General features: G+C 50.1%; 1 protein-coding gene across 2 annotated transcripts in view; it reads right to left on the minus strand.

Moving 5' to 3' along the window:
* The window catches only part of CELF5 (CUGBP Elav-like family member 5), a gene marked incomplete at both ends in the record, with an annotated part of 41,800 nt that continues 26,735 nt past the window's right edge, over positions 1–15,065 (minus strand). The window contains 10 exons of one of the 2 annotated variants that reach the window (XM_082495622.1): positions 1–256; positions 1,226–1,390; positions 1,504–1,647; positions 2,777–2,860; positions 2,939–3,001; positions 3,234–3,380; positions 4,055–4,199; positions 9,775–9,921; positions 10,901–10,980; positions 11,577–11,705. In XM_082495622.1, the coding sequence (XP_082351748.1) occupies positions 1,263–1,390; positions 1,504–1,647; positions 2,777–2,860; positions 2,939–3,001; positions 3,234–3,380; positions 4,055–4,199; positions 9,775–9,921; positions 10,901–10,980; positions 11,577–11,705 (1,067 nt within the window). Of the gene's footprint in view, positions 257–1,225; positions 1,391–1,503; positions 1,648–2,776; positions 2,861–2,938; positions 3,002–3,233; positions 3,381–4,054; positions 4,200–9,774; positions 9,922–10,900; positions 10,981–11,576; positions 11,706–15,065 lie in introns of those variants that run through there. The other variant, XM_082495623.1, reaches the window with a different exon arrangement.

The following is a 15,065-nucleotide window of genomic DNA, read 5'->3' on the forward strand; positions in this document are numbered from 1 at the left end:
GCTGGTTTTCTGGTCCCTTTGCTATGCACCACATTAGCAGCAAATATGCGAGTTCATCGTGGCAAGAATCTTCCTGCTGGGCAGATATTGAGCCTTCTCTTTAATTGCATGTTTTGGGGAGGAGGAAATAGAGGATGGTATGGGTAGGTGGGGAGCAGAGGAAGGAAAGGGATGGTGTCAAAAGAGTCGATAAATTTACTGGCCTCTCTGTAAATCAGCCTGAAGCAGAAATTCTTCCTCTGGACTTTCCCTTCACCTGAATAGAAAGGGAGGAGGGAGAATTGGGAGATTAGGAGGACATCAAACCTCAGGCTTTGAGTTGCTGTTGCTTAAACATGGAGGAAGATGACCCCAATTAGAAGGGACCAAGATCGGCCAGCCCTCCCTGGTTCCCAGGCTGGCAGGAGGTAGCTCTTTGACAGCCAGCTGTCGTGTCAGGCAGCTCTTCTGTGGCCCTTCAGGGTCTCACCTTTTCTCTGCTTTTCTGTGATCTTTGTGAATCATGGGATTGTCCCTTCTTACCCTGGAAAGCATTCTCTGCAGACTAATTTCAGAGCACAAGAAACAATTGAAAACATAACTATTGTGTTTTTAAACCTTTTTAGGAAGATGAAAACTTTTTGGGAGTGGTCAGAAAGTAGACTGAAACCTTGCTTAGACTGCAGGCAGGTAACTTGAACCCCTCTGCCTGCCAGGGCCTTGAGTGCACTAACAGGCCTTAATGGCCACGACCAGCCCCACCCATAGCCTCTGTCCACACTCTGCTCATGGGCCCAGGGGTCTCATGACAGCATAGGCCTGCACCTCCAGTCTGTGTCTCATCTACATCACAGACCTGTGCTGTCCATGGATCTTATCTGGATTCCTTATTATCTGACCCTTGTGTCAGAGCTGTTTATTATTCTCATTACAGAGCTGTTGGCACGATGTCTGGCCCTATTTACCTTCACCAGAACTGATCCTGATCTTGACCTGCAGACTGACTCTCTGGCTTGGCCTTGGGCCTGCCTCATTGCCACCAACTTGTCCGATGATATAGACTCTTGGTTGAACCCGGCCGTCATCTCCAGGCCTGCCTTGGTTGCCTTGCTCAGGTGCTGCCCTGCTAACTGCATTACTGAGTTCAGCTCCTGGCTTCCCTCCCTGTAGGGAGCAGCCAAACCATGCTGCCCCCAACTCTGGCCAGTACCGTGTAGGAACTGTGCTGTGATGGCGCTAGCTTTACCTGTGCTGCAGAAGTGACTCCTGTTTGCTCACTGCTGTCAGTAGGGATGGTTAGCATCCTTGGGTCGTTTTAACTGGACCTTCAAACGTTTCATGCCAATCTGGAAGCCATTCATGGCCTGGATAGCAGTCTGTGCACTGGATGGGTTGTCAAAGCTTACAAAACCTGAAAGACAGGACACAGGCATGGATAATAACGGCACTGTTGGTGCCACACTCAATGCATAAGTGTCCTCGTTATCCATCATGCTTCCCTTGCCCACTGGTGTCAGCACTCACCGAAACACTTGCTCTGGTTTGTGGCACGATCCATGAACACCTTGGAGGAAATTATATTGCCAAAGGGCAGGAACATCTGCATCAACTCATTGTCTCCGAACTCCTGAGGGAGATGGTAGATGAAGAGATTGCAGCCTTCAGGACCTGCAGGCATGGGGGCAATGGGGAGGGACAAAACAGAGAGCCCGAAAGGGAAAGGGAAGAGAAATGGGCTCAACTCAGAGCACAGCACTGGAGGAGAACCCCAGCACTGGCTCCTTCTGCCTCCACCTCCTCTTGCTTCTCTCTCTTAGTCACTGGTCCACAAAGGGCTCTGAGGGTTCTCTGAGAGCAGCTGGGAGGCAATATGCAGAGCTAGAGTTTCTGGAGAGCAGATTCACTTTCACAGCTTGCCCAGTTCCCATGTGCAGTACTGGACACAACTACTCTGTGAGTGTCTGCATGCTGTTTTGCTGAAAGGAAATCAGCTGAGGTGACAGCTCCTTGTTCGTAGTTCTCCCAGTCCTAGGAGAGCAGCAGACACTGCTATGTGAAAGCTGCTTCTCTAGTGTTCCCTGCTGCTTCTCTAGTGTTCCCTGCCCACAGCTATGCAGTGGTTGCCTTCAGCCCATAAGCCACAGCCCTAACTGGAAATCTCCTGGATTGCCACACGTCTAATTTATGGGCTGACCTGATCCTGCCCATTCCCTGACTTGCTCCCTGTGAGCCTGATGAGGAAAAGGAGCTGTTCCCTCATCTCACTCACACCTGCTATACAGAGCAGGAGCAGACAGAGAATGCCTTTGCCTCCAGATTCTGTCCAGGCCAGTTTTGAAATAAGCTGAAAAACAAACTCATGAGGCTAAGAGGGCTGAAGAGAGAGAAGACAGTGCATTGGAGAGGCTGGTTTGACTGGTACCAGTTTGGTTCTGGCATCAGTAAAGATGGGGAGGAGGTATTTTCCTCTGCCTGCGTAGGGAAGGTGCTGACTCTATACCCTGAGGGGGAGGGGGTCAAAGCTTGGTGTTCTAGTGCTTGCTGTCCCCGTTGTCCCAGATACTTGGCAGCATCTGGCCAGGGATGAGCTCAGAAAGTTAGCGTGACAAACATCCTCTGAACCCTTCCAGTCCACTCACTGCAGATACATGGTTGGTTCCATAACCCAGCTCCAATATTAAAGATTAGAGTGGACAAAGATTAGTGCTGTCTCCTCTCCATTGGTTCTGTGGTGCAGAAGACGAGCTACACAAATCCCGCCCCATCCCCAGACATACATTCCCACCCTGATCCTCACCTTCTCGCTGCTGCTGCTGCAGGATGGGAGGTGGCTGAGGGATGCTCTGAGCAATGGGGGTGATGGTGGTGGTTGGATACACAGCTGGAGACAGAACAAACTTTTTACCTGAGGATCTGGGCAGCCACGCAAGGGCCTGAGGGATTCAAGGGAAGCTGGTACCTGCATACTGCTGAACTCCTGTGAAGGCTGGGTGCAAAGCTTCTGCTACTGAAGGGCCCTGGGCTGCAGAGAAGAACATAATCAGAAGCAGAGCAAAGGGAATCACTCGTGTTCTTGGAATCACTCATGTTCTGTGTGTCTCTCTCCCCCTACCCCCCACCCCACTGCCAAGTGAGTCTCAGTGCCTGGTGGGTAGGGAGCTTGAAAAAGTGTTCTGTATGGGGAAACCAGAAAAGAGGAGCTAACAGCAGTTCCTGAGGTCTCTGGATGTTGTTTTTTTTTCCTCTCTCCATACCTGAGTATGGCACAAGGCCATTGGTGTAAACTGTTTCCAAGGTTGGATGCCCATTTGGGAATGGTACCACTCCAGTGAATCCATTTGAAATGGGTGCCACGAGTCCCGGCATGGCTGTTGTTCCCAGGAGAGGTGGTGAATGTAGCCCTGTAGAGCAAGAAGAGAGGACATCACATGACAGTTGAGGTCCTGCAAAGCCTTGTGGTCCCTCCTTCCATCTGCCTGGCAAGACTGCTGTGTATGAAGCTATTATCTCTTCTAGTTGGCACACGGAGATGGCAGACTAGTGCTGGAGTCTTCACAAAATTAGAGGCAGCACTAGAGCGAAGCGTGTGTGCAGCACTGCTAGTCCTGGTTGCTGTCAGAGCTTTGGAATGGAACATTTTTAATCCAGGTTTGTACAGCATCAAGTATAATACAGCCCTTTTCTTGACACGTGTTCAAACCCAGTATGCATTATTGCTGATATTATTACTGTGGGATGATGATACACTCAGAGTCAGGTGCAATCCTGGGAACCTTGTCCTTCTTTACTATATCAAAGGGAAAAAACAAAACTGCAGCAGAGAGGAACAGCAGAAGGGCAAGAAAATGTGCATTGAACACTTGAGGATGTCAGGGAGGTTGCAGAAATCTGCACAGAATGAGGGACTGCTGTCCTCAGAGGCTGCATTGTTAGAAAAGAGTGGTCTAATCCAGATGCTGAGCCTGGAGGGATGCAGGAACTGTTTTACCTGTATGAGCACCGTGCTGAGTGCTGGGGCAGGAGGTTCACTGGTAGTGAAGGACTTGCTGCATCCCGGCCCACATCAGGCCCTCACCTGATGCTGGTGCAATAGGAGCGGCTGGCAGCCCATTGAGACTGACGGCGCCGATCTGCTGGATGTGGCAAGGGGAAAATGCGACGCTCGGGGTCAGGTAGCTGCCGTGGGAGGTGGAGAGCACCGTCGTCTGCTGCTGCATCAGCTGCAAGGCAGGACGGCGCAGTCAGGGCCCGGCGCTGCCGGGGGTTGGCTGACCCCGGCGCTCGGCGGGTCGCTCCGCTCGCCCCGGGCCCCGCGGCCCCCAGCCATCGCGGGCGGCGGAGCGCGGGGAGGCTGCGCGGCCCCGCTCGGCCTCCGCCTCCCCCTGCCGCTGCCCGCGGGGTCGCCATCTCCCGCAGCCGCCGCTGGGAGTCGCCAGGCTCCCGCTGCCCGTCCCGGAGCCTCCCGCGCCCCGCCCGGCCGACGGCCTCCGCGCATCCCTACGGCCACGTACCGGGCCGAGGCGGCCCCTGCCGGGGGGTGGGGGAGGCGGCGGCCTGGGCCAGGCCACGCGTGGAGGCCCCCCGGAGCTGCGCACAGCCCCGTGCCCTGCAGCCGACGGACACGGCGGGGCGGGCGTCTTCCGCGAAGGCAGTGCCGCAGGGAGCAGCCTGCGCCCTTCCCGCACGTAGCCGCCTTGGGGGGCCTTCGCCGCGCCGTGAGCCGCGCGTGGGGGGCCTCCTGCTCGGAGCGCTCCTGCGGCAGGGAAGGGCAGGGAAAGGGGTGCCCTCCTGGCCCCGGCAGCGCCTGCTCACCACCGGCCCTACCTCGCTGTCGGGCACAGCAACAACTTTTCCTCCCAGCCACAGCCCCTTCTCTGAGCACTGCCGCTTCTCCTGGGAGAGAGCCAGGTGTTAAGTAACATGGCTTTTCCTGGAGGAAGGGGGTCCAAATCCCTCTCCTTTTGCCCACCCTCAACAAGGAGACCGCGCTGCTGGGGGACATGCGGAGCTCATTGTGTGCATCCTGCTGTACAACCAGGTGCTGTCCCGGCCCAGCTCTTACGGGATGCTTTGCCCTCTGGGGTCTGCCCCACAATCCACTGAGCTCAATCCTTCTTCTGGCAGTGGCCTGCACCCTGGGCAGCTCCTTGCAGTCCTGTAACGCTCCTGACTCGGCAGAGATGCACAATGCAGAAAGAAGGGGGGTGAGGGGTGGGGAGGGTGGGACACAAGGTTGGGAAGAGGGTTAAGAGGAGGGAGAAAAAAACCGTTCTGGTCTTACTTGGCCATCAGTTGGTGCTCTGAAGCATAAGATTAAATCAGACTGCACTCAGAGTGCAGTAGCAACACAGACTTATTTCTGGATGCAAAATTGTCCAGCCCCTTCATAAGCCTCGTCCTCACCATCAAGCAAGAGGAGGGAGGCACAGCTCTCCCGAAACTGCATAGTTCCACAGCTCTCCCGAAACTGCATAGTTCCACAGGAAGAGCTGGGGGGTGGCACGCGATAAACACCAAGAAACCCACAAATCCTCCTTACAACTACAACCGCGTCTCACGGTCTGCTTTGCAACATAGATACACGCCACTCCAGTAACCTGCCTCATCCCCAAATGGCTGAGTCAATGAGCCAGTTTGGCCAGTAACCAGATTCTCAGCTGGAGAATCTGGTAACTCTGAAAGTTCACAGCCAGCTAAACCTTCTCTTAGTTTCCTTCACACAGAAACTCATTAATGCTGTTGCATAAAAAGGAGGAATTGCCTAATTTCATGGCATTGCTGTCTCTGCAGCTGGGGTGGAACTGAATCTGCAGGGACAGGGGAGAGCCCTTTCTGGGGCAGAGGTGGGGCACTCCGCAGCACTCCACAGAGCAGGGTCACTGCAGGCAAGCGGGACCGACTGACAGCAAAGGAGTTCACTACCGCATGACTCCAGAAAGCAAGCATGCTGAAATCATCTCGTCTATTTGCCACCACCGTCTTCAGAGTGACTCCCTTGAAGCAGGATTCACTCACACTACTGGGAACCACTCACCCTGAGCGAGGATTACCCTAAAGCGTGGCCCTCCTGAAAGCAAAAAACTCTGCTAAGGAAGGTGTCCCTGTGGCAAGCAGTCTGCACATATTTCTAGTCCTATCTTCACGTTGTCCCCAATTAAGGATGCAGGAACCAATGCATTTCTTAGTTACTAGATGAATATTGATTTTCTTTTTTCTCATTAATGCCTGTTCTGTGCCAGGCTCTGGCTAGAATAAGACCTGCATTTGACTGCACTTGCACCAAACCAGCATGCTGAAATTGTTTTTATTACTTAAATAAAATGACCATAATGAATCATAAGAGTAGAAAGAAAAGGGATGTGTGTGAACAAACTACGTTTTGTGCTTAGAACAAACATTTATGAAATACAATAAATATTCAAGCATTATAAGCAGTAAGTAAATTGCACTGGCTGTTTTTTTTTAAGACTTCAAGCCTCTTTTGTATTGATAGATTATCATTTTTTTCAGCTTCCAATCAGTTCCCCAATTCCATCTAACCTAATCACTGAATTCAACTAGTTGGATAAACGGAAATGAAGGAAATACTTTTCACTAGCAGAAGAGCCACTTGGCATCAAAACCTGGTTTAAGCACTGAAATAAACTGCTTCCAGATGCTTAGCCAGTCATATCTCCCAGCTGAGAACTTTCTTACAAACTGTATCAGCTAACATGTACTGTTTGACTATTTTTAGTATCTTACTTTGTGTATTTTAATAGATCAGAACTTTAGACCTAACATAGTTTATGATTATTTCATGTTTAGTTTGAGGTAGTTTTTAAAAGAAAATGCAATTAATATAAATCCACAGCATCCAACTGAAAAAAAAACAAACCAAACCAAACCAAACAAAAACCAAGCAACCCAGGCTCCAAACTTCTTCCTAGGCCGGAGACTCTGGGGACTGCTTTGGCTTGGCAGGGCAGCAAATCCCATGGGGACAGGGAGAGAAAGTTGTTGGCGTATTAAATTGTGAATATATGAACCGATGCCTATGATGCACCAGTTCACTCGATCAGCACTTGCTCCTCTCAGTCTGATTCAACCACAGACATAATTGTTAGCTGCATCTCCCAGGCCCGTGAGTAACCTTGGAGTTACGCCAAGCCTAGCACCATGCAAGCATGAACTAAGGTGAAGTTCCCTTGAGCCCTGGCTTACAAGATGCCCCAGCTCCCAAGAGCTGCCTATGGCAGGACATTTGGAGGTGCTCTAAAGAGATGCAGCAAGGAAATCCCTCCCTTCTGTACCCACTTCCAGAAATATTAGATGGTATTTCAAAGGGTTGATACCCTCTCCCTCTGATGGGGACACTGTAGGCATATGAGAACTGGCTAGGATCTTTCCTCTGGGAGAAGGGAGACCAAAGACTGGGATGACACGAGAGAAGAAACAATCAGGTTTGATGTCAGTGCCTCAGAAAGGAGAGATCCCAAACCAGTTGAAAGTAAAAAGAAAAGGAGGAAAAAACCCTGAAAGAGTGGGACCCAGGCTGAGCCTTGAGTCAAGGGGAAAGCCAAAATAAAGAAGGCCAGTGAAGAATCAGACAAGGAACAAATTTACAGACAAAACTGAGGAGGAAGAAGATGCAGATAAGCAAGGAGCACAGCCTAGGCCTGACCTGCTTCTCATCATCAGCAGGAGTTTTGGAAGATTGGAGGGCACTTAAAGACCAAGTCTAGAAGGTCTCGCTACTCTCCTTCCTTACACAACCTGGACCATAAGCTAACAAAGTATTTTCTGCCATCATAACCTCACTGTGTGATCCATTCCTGCCTCCTTCACCATCATATTGTGACCAAGTTAGCACCATCTCCGTGGCAGCAGAAGGTATACTAGAATGATCACCTCATAGCTGACCCACAGCTGAGCTAAGCTACCAACTTAGACCTCGGGTATAGCTGGCTTGTGGATTACAGGGCTGGATAGAAAAGAATGGAGCTGGCAAGAGATACTGGTGTCTGGTTGGAATAGGCTCTCCCCTCTAAACCATTCTTCTGCTGGAAGCCTTGGGCTTGGAATGGTATACCTGTTCTCAGCCTCATTACACAAGAATCCAATAATCTGTGTTGGACAAATTCTACGTTTGGTTCCTGTCCTGGTTTCAGCTGGAATGGAGTTAATTTTCTTCCTAGTGGTTGCTGTGTTTTCAGATTTGGTATGAAAGGAATGTCAATAATACATATTGTTTTAGTTGCTAGGTGATGTTTATACCAGTCAAGGACTTTTTTCAGCTTCCCATAGAAGCTGAGAAAGAGTATAGACAGACCAATAGAACAGCCAATGGAATATTCCCTAACATAGACGTTATGCTCAGTATATAAATGGGGGTTGGCTGGGACAGGGAGGGGAATCCGTGATCACTGCTTGGGAGGAGTTGGGCAACCAATTCATAGGGTGGTGAGAGTGACTTTATCTTGTATATTATTTTACCATTATTATTATTGTTGTTATTTTCCTTTTTCTGTTATTGTTCTACTAAACTGTCTTTATCTCAACCCACGAGTTTTTTCCCTTTCCTTTCCCCTCCTTTTCTCCCTCTTCTCCCTATTCTTCTGGGGGAGAAGAGGGAGAACTGTGCGAGCAGCTGCATGGTCCTAGCTGGTGGCTGCAGTTAAACCATGACAGTTCCAAAATTCCCCAATGGTATGGAGCCTCTTTTCTTTTGCCACACACTTATATAGCATTTGGCAGTTCATGGGGATTCTTTGTGAGGAAACCAACAACAACTGAGAAACAGTTCCTTCTGTGTCATGTAGATGGAAGGCAGACACACCAAGTAGTCACTGAAGCCAGAGCTGAAAGAAGTGTCCATATATATGAGAAAAACAGGTTTTATTTGTGCTCCCCTCCCTGCAAAATTAATTTCAGTAACAGCATCTACTTTTGAGTTTGACACAAGTATCTCTCATGCCTTGAGCAATTTCTGAGCCTCCTTCCATGGGCTTTATACTTGGCAGCAGAGACCTGAAAGTGACAGTCACCAAGAAGACCCAAAAGATGCTCCACCACAGCTGATCAGAGACTCGTCGAGTTTGGAACTCCCTCATACATCAGTGACAGTCACCACCATTGCTCCAAGGCCACGAGGTTCTCTCACTAAGATCCAAAGCGCAGCCAGTCTTGCCAGAAGAGGCCAGACTGCTGAAACACCTCTGATGCTCTGCTACCCACTGCTGCCTCTCCAGCATCCTGCAAAGCCCACAGTCACACTATACAAGAGAGAAAACCTTGGGAGCCAAGGACAGCAGTGGGGGAATTAGGGCACTCCTGAGAATTTCAGCAGAGAAATAAGCACATGAAGCTAGGCCCAGGGCTCTCATGGTGCTCCAAAACCAGAGGAAGACACACATTTGTGCCATAGACCCAAAGGAAGAGTTCACAAGTTGGCAGACTGTCATGTCTGGCAGACATCACCCAGGAATCATGGCTCTGAGCTGTTCTCAAAGCAAGACAGAAAGACACTAGGTCATGCTTGACCTGTTCCCAGACACCTCCGCCAGTCTACACCACATCAGAAAAATCCAACCTCACTTTGAGAAGGTCCTAGCTCTCTCCTGCCACCCCTTCCAGGAGAGAAATGCACAAAGACTAGGCTGCTGACTGGAGAAACTGAAGCCAGGAACAACTCCCAAGTGCCGGGAAGCTTTCACGCAAGTTACAGAGACCCGTTTGTGGTCTCCCAGCCCAGGTATGGTGTTGCCCCATAGCCAAGAGGGCAGCCTTTCCCCCCCCCCCACGCTTGATACTCACAGCCTGCGCATAGGCGCTGTATGGGCTGAACGGCAAGGTGAGAGATGGAGTGAATATCCCCAGCTGCCCCACCATTTGCTGCATACGACGGAGGGTCCTCTCCTTATCTGTGTCAGCAAACTTCACCACTAGACTGGAGGAGGCGCCCTAGGCACAGAGAGAGGAGACAGAGAGAGGAGCAGTGGGAGAAGAGGCCATGGGACAGCCAGAGAGTCAGCAGTCAGGCAAGGTGGGATGGGGCAGAACAGGCAGCAGAGAGGAGTGGGAAGAGGAGCAGAAGAGCAAATATTGGCGTGAAAGTACTCGGGAGCTGCTTGGAACCTGGGCTGTGCCCTTCCCCATACATCCGTCCATCCAACCTGTCCCTTGCCCACCTTTCCCCTCACACCCTGGGCCTTGTACAAGTGGGTGCACACATCCCTGGCTGCATTCACCAGGTGAGAGTGCAGCCAGGAACACCCAGGCCATTGTCAGCCACAAGCACCATCTTTCCACCACCATGAGCTTGGCTGGACAGGCAGAGCCATTCCTGGCAGCTGGAAATATCCCGGCTGCAGCAATGCACTGTCCTGCCCGCAAGGTGCCCCAATCCAGGTTAGAGATTGTGAGAGACGAGATCACAACTGCAGCTCTACTTTCACAAGAAGGCACAGCTGCAGCTACACAACCCCACACAATGCACAGAGCATCCCCAGCCTGCCCCAGACGCCTCCTCTACTGCCTAAATACAAGAAGCTGGGGAATGTGCGCAGACACTGGAGTCCTGACTGCTCATGTTGCTGAACTGTTAGCTTGCACCCTGCTTAGTTTTGAACTACTCCAGGTAGCTGCCTCCAAGATAAATTCACGGCCCGGTTCCTGGCTCTCTTTTCTTTAGCCTTTATAGCTATTAAGTGCTGTCACCACCAGTCTGGACAGACATAGATACACACACGAGCCCAGGAGACAGGATGGTTCCCAAAGACAACAGCACAGGTGTGCACACAGACCCCCCACCCCACACAACCACATGAGCTGGAAACTGTAGTTCAACCTGTCATGGGTTTGGACAGTGAGGGGAGGTCCCTGCAACAGTGTGGTGGGAAGAGGATTAGGAAGAGGGTAGGTACCCTGGCCTTATACTCACGGGCATTGTCTGGCTGCCATGGAGTGCGTGGATTGCTGCCTGAGCCTCTGTGTGAGATGAGAACTTTACAAAAGCACAGCCTGGAAAGGGACAGAAAGAGTACAGGAGATTGCAGTGACAGGACTGCTGTGAAAGTGCCCCTTGCATCGTCATGCAAGAGACAGTATCTGGCTCTCAGGCAGGGCAAAGGAAAGCCATCCCAAAAAAGCGGGGAACAAAAAGGATGGCTCATCCCAAGTCCTCTATCCTGGAAAAACAGAAAGGGTCTCAAACTGTTACTTCAATGATATACTCTATAGATGATGTTACCATCTCCACCCTTGCCCCTGAATACCACTTTCCCAAATTCTCTATGCACTCCTAATTGTGGGTGCAAACATTGCAAATTGCAGGCCCAGATTGTGGCAGCAGGCTCACTAGTGATCCCGATAACTCAGCTACTCATCACGCTCTGCTTCCCCTCCCTTTCACCTTGGTCTCTGCCCATCTTCCCCAATCTTTTCTTGAAGCAGACAACTCGTCCTGCTCTGCTCCCTGTGCCTGACTGTGACAGGAGTTCCCCTAAAGATAGGTGGGGGAATAAGTGCCCCAGTGGAAAGGAAGTATCGGTGGTGAGGCAGGTAAGTGCTACCTGAAAAGCAGGGAGAAAGGGAACAACACACAGAGGGGTTCACACCTTTGCTGTTACCATCAGGTCCACGGAGCACTGTACATTCATCAATGACCCCAAATGGTTCAAAGAGTCGAAGCACGTCATCCTCAGACTGCTGCTTATTTAACATGCCCACAAAGAGCTTCCTGTCCCCTAGGGGTAAACACAGAAACATCAACCTTCTATGAGGCTTACAGTCCAAAGCATGAGGATAGGGACACTTAAGCACAAAACAGCCTAGGTGCTAAAAACATGCCTGGCATGGAAATGATTTGATGAAATGCTTCAAGAGGTGAGTATGCAGGGTCCTCCCAAGCTCCTCACACTTGCAAAGGCTTCTGGGGCTTCCCCTGTCCTACCCTCCCCAAAGGAAAACAAAAAATTAGTAATTTCCTTCTATTCATTAGCCCTTTCCTTTGAATGATCCAACAAAAATAAGAAAAACCGCATGGGCATTTATACCCCTATGAAACAGTATGTTAAATTCAAGAGGTACCCTAGGAAATACAGCAGACCAACCCAGGACCTTTGGCTTCTGTTTCCTTTTCCTTCTTTCCAAGATAACTGTTTCCACAGCTGCTATGTAACCAAGCATCTTAGCTTCAATATGCCTCTCCCTACCCCAGTCCAACCAGCATGTCTACCGAGCTGTCTTTTAAGGCCTGGAATAAACCCTGGCATCCTGGGTCCTAATTTGCTTCACCACAGGATCAGCCAAATGCAAGACAGTTGGGTGAGGGCCAACAAAAAGCTCCATGGTCTCCACTCCCCCCTCTCCAAGGGCATTTTGTACCCATGTCACACTGGCAGAGGGCTGGAAGGCTGCCCAAGACATCCAGGACTTTGAGCTGAGGGTCCTTCTGGGTTCCTCCATCAGAAGGGAGAATGGTTTTGTTGGGATGGTCAAGTGTGGAGGTGGGAAGAAAGGCACACAGTGCTTTCTTCCCCTCTCTACCACCATCAGTACACACAGGGGCCCATCACACAGCTTGATGCTATCCAGTCAAGCACAAACACAGCAGTGGTTGGGGCAACGTCCTCCACAGATTGCTGTGAACAGCTATGAAAATAGCACAACATTAAAATCCTAGCTTAAATGCCAGGCCAATCTCCATTTTTGCAAGGAGATAGTTGTGCCAACTACAGAGTTAACCCTCCCCCACTGCCCCAAACATGCATGGAGAGACATGACCCATAAGAGCGAATGTGTCAGAACATGGCTTGGGAGGAGCAGAGGATTCCTTATTGTTAGTGACAGGGTCAGAGGACCTGGCTTCAAACAAAACCAATGCAATGTGACGCATGTCAGGGAGAATAGCAAGGAAGCTGCTATCTGTTTGAGAGTGCAGTGACCTGAAAAACAACAGGTCTTGGAGCTACAGCAGCAGAGCAGGCTGCAGTGGTGGTGGTGTGTATGTATGGCAGGAATGGATGACATATTATGCGTTCACACTGCTGGCAAAGCCTCCCCCCAGCCCCTTCCTTGCTCCCCTTGGCTCAGAGTATGGTTCCCACCCAGATCAGTAAGCAAGCTGCCCCCCCTGCCACTGGTCTGCCACGTACAGACGCACTCGGTAGCACATGCAGGAAGCCTCTACGCGTGCCACTGGTCCCTTGCAGAAAAGCAGATGCACACACACAACATCAATGGACAAGCACATAGGCTCACACATGCACAGGAACATGCTTGCACATTGACCCAGCCCCAGCAGGCGTCTTCAGAAACAAAATTCCTCAGCACGGAAGAGGGACATGCAGAGAGATGCAATCTTCCACCATGCAGACACCACAGGGAGCCGCTTCGTACGGCTGCACCACCCTGCAGAGCACAAGCCCAAGCCCATGCGGTCACAGCTCTCCGCTGGGCACCAGACGTACATGCAACACAGATGCCACTTTGATGCACCACAGATAAAGGGTTAAAAGTGCTGCATCTAAGGCTCTTACCAGGTCTCAAACAGACACTCCTGATCTATATCACTGGAAGTGGCTGAAATACATGGCCTTGTGTATTTCTTAAAGGCCAAATTTCCCAGCTTCCCCATTTTCATGATCCCCTGGATAACTAAACCTGTGGGAATTTCATCCCCTTCCATTTTCCTTGCGATTCTTTCTACAATTCTCCTTGCACCCACACAACAATGGTTGCATTTTGGAGATACTATTACAGCTGATTGAGTCCATCCAAAATTTAGTGCTCTGGCAATGCCCAATAATCCCCAGCAAAGACACAGAAGCTGATGAACCAGGTGCTGTACAGCTGCTGTGTTAGCAGTAAGACAGCATCTGCCCCCACCCAAGGGCCATCTCAGAAATGCTGGTGGGCAAACCAGCCAGAAAAGAGCACACAGAGAAGGTGAAAATTCTGATTGGAAGGGGAGTGGAAAAAAAAATGGGACTGGTCAGGAACATAGTCACTGGAAGGTGGAGAGGAGAATGGAAACCAAAGGAGCAGTAGCTCTGTGCTCCCATTAACATCACCTGTTGCCATATGTGATCCCAGTTTGGCTACGGGAGTGGACATGAGCTCTGCAGTGTTCCCCCTTCCTCTACCCTGAGTCTATACTGCAGCTGCAGCCAGGCCTTATTTCAGATATGTGCACCATGCTTCAGCCTTTGGATTGCAAACACAGCAGGAGTTCCTCAAAAAAACACATCAACAAAGGGTAGAAACACACTGGGAAATATTTGTACCGACTTTATATGCTGTAAAATAATCCTCTGTTCTTTGAACTAATGAGCAAATAATTGTGGACTAAGATTTAACAGCCAGAAATGCACTTGATGGTCTTGTGCTCTTTAGGGATCCCAGCAGGCTGTCTGGCTGTTTGGGTCAGGGTGGCAGTGGGGGCATCAAGACAACAGGGAAAGTCAGTTACATTAGAAATCAAAAAAGCTGGAAGTCTAGGTGGGGGGAACATACAGCTACAGGGATGTAATGTTACTTTTGTGACATCGGCTTTTTGCTTCTGGATCTGATTTTGTGTAAAGTAAGGTTTTTGCAGAATATTGGGTAACCAGTGGAGAGTCAGATAAGTGGTTCCAGTTTTGGCTGATGACTAATTCAGTGAAAAGACCTGATGGTTACCACAGCCACCCAAAGCTTAAGTCTCCACCAAGCAACAGTCTAATGGATGCAAGAGGCCACAACTTTGCAATGGAGGCACTGAACAAAAAGGAACCTTGTCAGCTTGCAATCAAATCAACATTAAACTATGAGTTACTAGTTGTTTTCTCTTTCAGAGGGCCTTGAAACTTCCTGGATAATTCACGTGGTTTCATCCTCATACCATATCTGTTGGATCAAAAGCGTTTTCCTTTACCCTGCATTTTGGGAAAGGTCCACTGAAACAGTGGATGCTAGTCTCCATTCTTGCAGTTTTACTGCAGGTCTTTTGTTGTCTGACACAGCTCACTAACGGAACGTTTTGGAAGTCCTGTGTTTATCTGGGAATTTCAGCTTTTCTTTTTTTAATTTGGAATAAAAAACCACCAGCCTTCCTGACTATGTGG

Source organism: Vanellus vanellus, assembly GCF_965231255.1.
Source record: "Vanellus vanellus genome assembly, chromosome: 25".
Taxonomy (NCBI): Eukaryota; Metazoa; Chordata; class Aves; order Charadriiformes; family Charadriidae; genus Vanellus; species Vanellus vanellus.